The following is a 10000-nucleotide window of genomic DNA, read 5'->3' as shown; positions in this document are numbered from 1 at the left end:
AGCTTCAAACTCTGGTTTTCTTCGGGACTGCCAAATTGTTACCCATTAACCAGTTAACTGCCGTACTCTGGGAACAAATCGTATAAAAAATTTAGCCAGAAAGCTCGTCCTTTAAATATCGATCGATTTAAATAACCCTCATCTTGACAAAAACTCTCAAGCCTGTGATTTCGCGAAGTCCCGGGTTTGAGAGTGTTTGTCAAGATGAGAGTCATTTAAATGGAACGTTATTCGAAGAACGAGTTTTCTGGCTAAATTTTTAAATAGGAGTTTTTCCCGGGTACGGCTGTGAAATGGTTAATAAAATAAAAATAGCCATTAGTCACGGTGACAGAACCTAGACTACGTGTCATAGATTCTACAATATTTTCTTTCCTTGTAGATTGAAGAATAATAGGAGAAAAATGATTAGGAAAGAGGATGAGAACATCGAAGAGGAGGAGGAGGAAGAAGGAGGAGGAGGAGAAGAAGAAGAAGAAGAAGAAGAAGAAGAAGAAGAAGAAGAAGAAGAAGAAGAAGAAGAAGAAGAAGAAGAAGAAGAAAAGGTGAAGAAGAAGAAGAAGAAGAAGAAGAAGAAGAAGAAGAAGAAGAAGAAGAAAAGAAGAAAGAAGAAGAAGAAGAAGAAGAAGAAGAAGAAGAAGAAGAAGAAAGAAGAAGAAGAAGAAGAAGAAGAAGAAGAAGAAAGAAGAAGAAAGAAGAAGAAGAAGAAGAAGAAGAAGAAAGAAGAAGAAGAAGAAGAGAAGAAGAAGAAGAAGAAAAGAAGAAGAAGAAGAAGAAGAAGAAGAAGAAAGGTGAAGAAGAAGAAGAAGAAGAGAAGAAGGAAGAAGAAGAAGAAGAAGAAGAAGAAGAAGAGAGAAGAAGAAGAGAAGAAGAAGAAAGAGAAGAAGGTGAGAGAAGAGAGGAGAGAGGAGGAGGGAGAGGAGAGAGGAGGAAGAGATGACGAAGAGGAGAAAAGAGAAGAAGAAGAAGAGGGAAGTAAAAGATGCGCAAAGAAGGGGTAAAATAACAAGGAATTAAATGATTAAATAAAGATAAATGTGAACTCGATTTAGGCGCCGTAGATTCATTATCTTACATCAGCTCAAGCTTGAATGACTATCTATAACAAAATATTTTTTATTTTGTTCTGTTTGTTTCTAAATTCAAGTTGGCAGGAGCCACCTATATGGACATCCACAAAAAGGGCGGAGGAATACACTACACTGTAGAGTGTACTCGAAAAGCTGACGAGGACGAGTTGTTCCAGAGTCTGAAAGAGAGACTGCTACAGATGGTCAGGGCTGGATCCACGCTTGTGGAATGTAAGAGTGGATACGGGCTGGACTGCGAGACAGAGACGAAGATGCTTCAAGTAATCGAAAGAGCCAGAAGAGAGATGACTGTGGATATATCGTCAACATATTGTGGAGCCCATGCTGTGCCAAAGTATGTAGACGCATTTTTAAAAAAATAGTTGAAAATCTCGTGGGAGTTTTTCATCTATAGAGCAATGTTCACTAAATGTACTCAATGCGCTTTACAAGAGGGTTCCCCGCCAACAGCAACACTTAACATTTATGACCAGACAAGACACTAATGTATGTGTGATGATTTGGCAAAACCCGTCGGATGTCGGAAAAATTCGAATTCCATAATATTATTTATTTCAATAGATACACCATTTCTGGACATAATGCAGTTTGAATTTTGTAATTATCTTTAGTGAATGAATGATTGAATGAATATGGCTGCTCTGTCTCTATGGACGCTTGCCGTGAACAATGCGTGTGTGACTCGAGTGTGTCCGTCTGTTTCTAATATCCAGTTAGTAATTTGTTTCCATAAATGTCTGTCCAATGTAAATGTTCTTAGCTTTTGATGGTCATCATGTATATTCAGGTGCTACGGCAATTGGTTGTCTCCTTGTGTTGTTGAAATCAGTTTTTCCATTGTAGTTTCTAAATATATTTGATATTTTTTGAGAACTTGATTCAATGATGTTGGAAATGAAGTTGGTGTTACGCTCTCTATATTTGGAACTTGTTCGAAGTAATAATCCATCGAGGTTTGTGCGGGGATATTTTCATCTCGTCGGAGCATGTGTTTGAATAATTTCCATTTTGGCTGCTTTATTCGCTACTGACTGGTCGTACTCTGCACCTATCATATACATCCTCATTACTGATTTTGTCTGGACAATGTACACCAATGACTAGTATTTTTCTCCGTTTGATATCTTGATTCTCATTAATTAAGTTTCCGAGTTTTCTAACACTTTTCCAAATCTCTTGTTTCTTATCTTAATTAGGCTCGAAGTTATTTGCATTTGAAGGGAGGGGGGGGGGGGTAAAAAAATCCCGGAGAAAATCGCTTTATATGATAAGACAAACCTATTTCGCATCAATAATAGGACTCAGAAAAAGAAAAATTCAATTTTCTATAAGCTTCAATTGTAAAATTATTTTGTGAGAATATAGTTGGATGGATAATAAAAACGATGAAGTGAAAAAACGATTATCATGTCGATCATCATTTTTCACTTTTATTCGGTCTTATCTCAAAACTAGCCCGGGCGACATCCGACTTGCTTTTGTCAAATCAGCACAAAAATGGCCCTATTCTGATTTTCTTTTTTCTCGACATAAAATAAAGAAAGATCAATATAAAATTCCTTTTATTTATCCCATATGGGAAATTTTTCTCTAGGTTTTATTCCAAGTGACGACTGGAAATGCAGCGCCGCAAATTGAGCTAGGGCGAGCCTCGTTCGGTGCATAGTTGAATCCTTGGAAAAGGCTCTTTACTCACATGCGACTTACTCAAGGCCACACAGCGCAGCTAGCGGCGGGTTATCGAACTCTATACCTTCCGGGTACGAAGCAAAAACCGTACCGCTGCGTTACGCCACCCCATTGACATAGTCAACGTTGTTACCAACTACATACTCATCTACACCTGAGTGCTGTTACAAAATGTGACTGAGGAGCATTTTCCAAGAACTTAAATTTGAGCCAGTCACAGCAGCACTAAGATATGAAGTGAATAGAAAAGTGCCAGAAGACAATAGAGAATAAAAATTTTTCGCGGCGGTGGTGGGGTTTGAACCTGCGACCTTATTGGTACGACAACTCCGCCTGGCAGGTGAGAGCGTGGCTCTACCGTGTGAGCTATCCACGAACACAAAAATATTCGTTTCAAACTCAAAGTCATTACTAGATCCCTCTCTCACCCACTTCTTGAGACCGCCGATTCGTTCGTACACCACCATCGCGAATAATTTTGACCAGCAGTTAAGCTTAATAGCCAATATTCTCAACACAAACATATAACATAGAAACGATTGAGACATTGAGTATGCTCCGGTGTATGGGGTGAATTTTTAATTCAGAAAAGTGAGTGGAGCAGGCACTTATGTTGGTAACAACAAGATATGAAGTGAATAGAAAAGTGCCAGAAGACAATAGAGAATAAAAACGAACGAATCGGCGGTCTCAAGAAGTGGGTGAGAGAGGGATCTAGTAATGACTTTGAGTTTGAAACGAATATTTTTGTGTTCGTGGATAGCTCACACGGTAGAGCCACGCTCTCACCTGCCAGGCGGAGTTGTCGTACCAATAAGGTCGCAGGTTCAAACCCCACCACCGCCGCGAAAAATTTTTATTCTCTATTGTCTTCTGGCACTTTTCTATTCACTTCATATCTTGTTGTTACCAACATAAGTGCCTGCTCCACTCACTTTTCTGAATTAAAAATTCACCCCATACACCGGAGCATACTCAATGTCTCAATCGTTTCTATGTTATATGTTTGTGTTGAGAATATTGGCTATTAAGCTTAACTGCTGGTCAAAATTATTCGCGATGGTGGTGTACGAACGAATCGGCGGTCTCAAGAAGTGGGTGAGAGAGGGATCTAGTAATGACTTTGAGTTTGAAACGAATATTTTTGTGTTCGTGGATAGCTCACACGGTAGAGCCACGCTCTCACCTGCCAGGCGGAGTTGTCGTACCAATAAGGTCGCAGGTTCAAACCCCACCACCGCCGCGAAAAATTTTTATTCTCTATTGTCTTCTGGCACTTTTCTATTCACTTCATATCTTGTTGTTACCAACATAAGTGCCTGCTCCACTCACTTTTCTGAATTAAAAATTCACCCCATACACCGGAGCATACTCAATGTCTCAATCGTTTCTATGTTATATGTTTGTGTTGAGAATATTGGCTATTAAGCTTAACTGCTGGTCAAAATTATTCGCGATGGTGGTGTACGAACGAATCGGCGGTCTCAAGAAGTGGGTGAGAGAGGGATCTAGTAATGACTTTGAGTTTGAAACGAATATTTTTGTGTTCGTGGATAGCTCACACGGTAGAGCCACGCTCTCACCTGCCAGGCGGAGTTGTCGTACCAATAAGGTCGCAGGTTCAAACCCCACCACCGCCGCGAAAAATTTTTATTCTCTATTGTCTTCTGGCACTTTTCTATTCACTTCATATCTTGTTGTTACCAACATAAGTGCCTGCTCCACTCACTTTTCTGAATTAAAAATTCACCCCATACACCGGAGCATACTCAATGTCTCAATCGTTTCTATGTTATATGTTTGTGTTGAGAATATTGGCTATTAAGCTTAACTGCTGGTCAAAATTATTCGCGATGGTGGTGTACGAACGAATCGGCGGTCTCAAGAAGTGGGTGAGAGAGGGATCTAGTAATGACTTTGAGTTTGAAACGAATATTTTTGTGTTCGTGGATAGCTCACACGGTAGAGCCACGCTCTCACCTGCCAGGCGGAGTTGTCGTACCAATAAGGTCGCAGGTTCAAACCCCACCACCGCCGCGAAAAAAATTTTTATTCTCTATTGTCTTCTGGCACTTTTCTATTCACTTCATATCTTGTTGTTACCAACATAAGTGCCTGCTCCACTCACTTTTCTGAATTAAAAATTCACCCCATACACCGGAGCATACTCAATGTCTCAATCGTTTCTATGTTATATGTTTGTGTTGAGAATATTGGCTATTAAGCTTAACTGCTGGTCAAAATTATTCGCGATGGTGGTGTACGAACGAATCGGCGGTCTCAAGAAGTGGGTGAGAGAGGGATCTAGTAATGACTTTGAGTTTGAAACGAATATTTTTGTGTTCGTGGATAGCTCACACGGTAGAGCCACGCTCTCACCTGCCAGGCGGAGTTGTCGTACCAATAAGGTCGCAGGTTCAAACCCCACCACCGCCGCGAAAAATTTTTATTCTCTATTGTCTTCTGGCACTTTTCTATTCACTTCATATCTTGTTGTTACCAACATAAGTGCCTGCTCCACTCACTTTTCTGAATTAAAAAGTCACAGCAGCACTGAAATCTAAGATTTACAGGTCAGTTCTGTGTGTCGTACCACAATACCACAACAACAAAAAATTGAACCTAAAAAGAAATCTTGATGTTTGTTCCAATAACGCAATAACTATGCATTGAAGACGCACCTTCTCAAACTGATATTATGTTCGGGTATTAACCAGATAGTTAACTGCCGTACTCTGGAAAAAAAAAGCAAAAAACAAAACAAAACAAAAACAAACAACACGTATTTTAAATAATTGGCCAGAAAACTCGTCCTTCAATTGTCGGTCGATTTGAATGACCCTCATCCTGGCAAATGAAGTTCCATTTCATACAGAATTGGTGAAACAAAATGAGTCACATTGAATATGGAAATATAAAAATGCGCCATATAGATAAAATTGCGTTTTGTTTTTTTCAAAATTGTATTCAAATACAGCAGAGCACATTTATGATAAACACACTTTAAACTAATTAATTGAAATGATGAATGTTCCCTTATTGTTTCAATGATCTGAAAAACTACTGATTTAAAGAACACGTTTTATTGTTGGGCTTGTTATTTATATGCATGTTCGCCTGCGCATATTTTTAATATAACTGGCTTTAATATCCTCAGAGGTAACACAGCAGATGAAGCGGCATATGATGTAATCAACGTACAACTGCCAAGTATTAAAAAACGGATGATGTCAGGAGAATTGCACGTGGACAATATCGACGTTTTTTGTGAGAAAGGAGTGTTTGATATCAACCAATCAAAGGAGATTTTGAAGGCTGGAAAACAAATGGGACTTCAAATAAACTTTCATGGAGAAGAGTTGAACAGATTGCACTCGGCTGAGGTTTGAAATTATCTCACATTTTATTTAGCTTCCAATAAAATCTCTCAATATCACAGAACTTGCTAATCACCATCACATTTACCAGCAAAGATTGTAATGATCAAGTGATACATCTCTCCACTATACTGACAGCTCGGTATACCACCAACTTCTAAAGTCAAAAACATGGTGATATAACAGGATTTTACGGCTCACCTTGTATCCAACTATGAAAATGATTCGACTAACTTAATTTCCTCCCGAGTATTGAATATCGTTGAATGGAGAATGTATTCTTAGGTAATTAGATGGGGAAAAAACAAGAAACAAATGCAGCTTCTACTACATCATTTTTATATGTCTGGTCTCGAATATAACATTCATGTTCTGAATGTTACACAAAGTCGACTCAGTCGATTCTGAGTATTTAAATTCCAGGACAGGGAGAGGTGTTGAATGTGGCAGCCATTGTTGGTGTTTAGACTGGAGTAGTTTGATAATCTCCGCTTGAAGTGTCTAAATCTGTTGTGTTCACACATGATTCGGGAAGTCTTTGATGGTGCGGGATGCGAAGTAATATTTGAAAATGTTTAAATTTGCATATTGGTGTTTGTGTTTTTGAGATTTTTTTGTTGAATGCGTGAATTTCGTTGCATGTCTATTGGTCAGGTGCGATGGTCGTCATTTTGTTGGTAATTTTGAACATAAGAGTGATTTGTTGTACTTTCCGTTTTCTAAGGTAATATTGGTTTCGAATCGAAAAATACGCTTTCCAGAAAAGAAAATACCATTAAGCGAGGCTCTTGTTACTTTTAAATAATCATATATATATATATATATATATATATATATATATATATATATATATATATATATATATATATATATGATCCTTTTATTTAGATGGGTGCTGAGATGGGCGCAAAAGCGATCAGCCATCTGGAAGAAGTGTCCAAGGAAGGCATCCAAGCAATGGCCAAATCCGGAAGTGCCGCTGTCTTGCTTCCCACGACGGCTTACAACCTCAAACTTCCCATACCCCCTGCCAGGAAAATGATTGAAGAAGGAGTGATTGTTGCCCTTGGCACCGATTTCAACCCGAATGCATATTGCCTGGCCATGGTAAGCAGACTTTTTTTTCTCTTCCTTTTCTTCTCTTCCTCCCCTTCTTTTTATGGAGTTTTGTTCTTTTTCTATATTTGTGTTTTTCTCTCTCTCTTTATTGTTTTCTTAAAATATTTTCTTCTTTCGGCGTTTTCGTTAATTTTTACTGCTGAAAAAAAAAATTACAACCCAATTTCCTTCAAGTCGTTCTGGAAAAACTCGCTTTTTAAATTTTGGCGAGAAAACCCATCGTTCGAGTATCGATCAATTTAAATGACCCTCATCTTCACAGCAAAAAAAACCCCTCTCAAACCTGAGACTTCGCGATTTATTCTTCTTCTTCTTTTTCTTCTTCTTCTTCTTCTTCTTCTTCTTCTTCTTCTTCTTCTTCTTCTTCTTCTTCTTCTTCTTCTTCTTCTTCTTCTTCTTCTTCTTCTTCTTCTTCTTATCATCATTATCATTAATATTATTATCATTATAACTACTACTATTGTTATTATAATTATTATTATCATCATCATCATTATTATCATTTTCATTACATTATCATCTCGATACTAGAAACAGACTGACACACTCGATGTAACACACACATTCACATTTTGCGTCCATAGAGACAGCGCAGCCATATTCATTCATTCATTCATTATCACTATTAATATTATTGCTATTTATTATTATTATTATTATTATTATTATTATTATTATTATTATTATTATTATTATTATTATTATTATTATTAGTTGCAGTAGTAGTAGTAGTAGTAGTAGTAGTAGTAGTAGTATAGTAGTAGTAGTAGTATATAGTATTATTATTATTATTATTATTATTATTATTATAATTATTATTATTATTATTATAATTATTATTATTATTATTATCATAAATAGCTCTTATTATGCTACGCTGACATCAATTAAAATTTACAAATACCCAAGCAAACAGATTAATGATTAATTACATTTGAAACAAATGGGATTTTAGTGGAGTTATAAATACTTGAAGGGATGGCGATGACCTAAGGGTTGCTGGTAGTGAATTTCAACATCGAGTGGCGGCAAATTGAAAGTATTGAGTGCCAACCTTACAGAGTACATTTGGCCTCACCGATTTGAGTTAATCATCACTCGATCTCGAGGTCTTTGTTGGAGTACTAGTACATACCTTTAAAAGATAGATTGTTAATATACCACGGAGACCCAGTGTGTCAATGTTTATAAGCCAATGTAGCAATTTTACAGATTATTCGCTTCTAAACAGGAAGTCAACGAAACTCTTGAAGGAGGCAGGTTCCTGGGAAGGATTTAGATTGTTTTAAAACAAGCCTAGCGGTGTTATTCTGTACAACTTGAAGGCTATCTGTTTTTTTTTCTTTTGTCACATTTCCCAGTAATGAATTGCAATAGTCTTAACTTTGAAAGTACAAAGGAATTTATCAAAACTTCTGCTATTTTAGTTGGGGAAAGGTTTCTAATTTTACTAATCCTCCTGCTTTCAAGGTACACTGATTTTATAATATTATTGACCTGACTAGACATTAAATGATCAACTCCAATTCTTAAAAATGATTTTAGAAAAAGAAATAAAGTGATCCCGGAAAGAAATCGCCTTAATATTTGCCATTTTATGAATATTTTGCCTACCACAGATTAAAATTTCTGTCTTTTCATCATTCAACATTAGTTTGTTTCTAATAATCCAATCTTTAACTTCATTTAAACAGGCCCCAAATCGTCCAATCAAACCCTCAATACTATAACAGGGAAAAAAACTAAGTATTTGAGTATCATTTCAGTTTCATTGACTTAAAAGACCAACTTTCTTAATAACATTTGACAGTCGCTGCATATACATAGTATACTGGCCCAAAGACCGAGCCCTGAGGAACACCAAATTTCAAAGGTCACATGTCGGATTTGACACCACTTACCATTCTGCCAGTGGCCAGTTAGATACGATCGGAACCATCTCAGTACAGTGCCATTTATACCAAAATTCTCTCAAGACGGCTGAGCAGTATGTCGTGGTCAATATTGTCAAATGCCGCAGATAAATCCAAAAGGCAGAGAATGTTCAGCTTATTATCGTCTGCATTCCAAGTCAGATGGTTGAATACTTGAGAAAGGACAGCCTCTGTGCTGTGGGGCTCCTTGTATGCAGACTGAAACTGTTCTTCTAGATTAGTCTTTTTGAGATGTGCCAAGAGTTGAAAAGAATGACTTTTTTCCAAAAGCTTCGAAAGGAAACTGGACGATTGTTTTTCAATTCGTTTTGGTCAAACGATGTTTTTTTTCAAAAGTGATTTAGTTAGAGCTGTATTGATAGGGGTTGGAACTGTACCAGATAATATAGTGGTGTTAATGAGTTAAGTGATTAATTAATGGTGTAAGAGAATCAAAGCATGGTTTCAAGAGCTGGCTTGGTGGAGGATCCAGCTCACACGATTTTGTGGTCGCCCTCATTACAATGCTTTTAACAAACTCCTCGGTGACAGGCTGAAAATTGCAGAGTAGATTTCCATTGAAAGTAACATCATCTGAAAATAATTTCCGAAATTGTCCAAACAATTTCTGATATTTTCGATTTTTTCAGAGAAAAATGTTGCATTGATGGCATTGGGTGTAGATGGCGATGATATATCTCGCCCCAGCAATTCATTTCAAATTCCGAATAGCTGCTTGCACGAATATGTTTCATCCAAAAATTTGATAAATAATAATTATATTTCGCTTTCCGACATACGTTCCTCCAAT

At 37.2% G+C, this 10000-nt stretch overlaps 1 protein-coding gene across 2 annotated transcripts in view; it reads left to right on the top strand.

Moving 5' to 3' along the window:
* LOC144975072 (putative imidazolonepropionase) overlaps window positions 1–10000 on the top strand; it is a 20602-nt gene that overhangs the window by 5349 nt on the left and 5253 nt on the right. For both annotated transcript variants that reach the window (XM_078918767.1, XM_078918766.1), the window contains exons 5-7: window positions 1148–1425; window positions 5938–6163; window positions 7046–7264. In XM_078918767.1, the coding sequence (XP_078774893.1) occupies window positions 1148–1425; window positions 5938–6163; window positions 7046–7264 (723 nt within the window). The remainder of the gene's footprint in view (window positions 1–1147; window positions 1426–5937; window positions 6164–7045; window positions 7265–10000) is intronic.

Source organism: Berghia stephanieae, chromosome 6 (genome assembly GCF_034508935.2).
Source record: "Berghia stephanieae isolate SIO BIC M18660-M18661 chromosome 6, UCSD_Bste_1.3, whole genome shotgun sequence".
Classification (NCBI taxonomy): domain Eukaryota; kingdom Metazoa; phylum Mollusca; class Gastropoda; order Nudibranchia; family Aeolidiidae; genus Berghia; species Berghia stephanieae.
The sequence above is the reverse complement of the archived record's forward strand: the minus strand, read 5'-3'. Positions and strand labels throughout refer to the sequence as shown.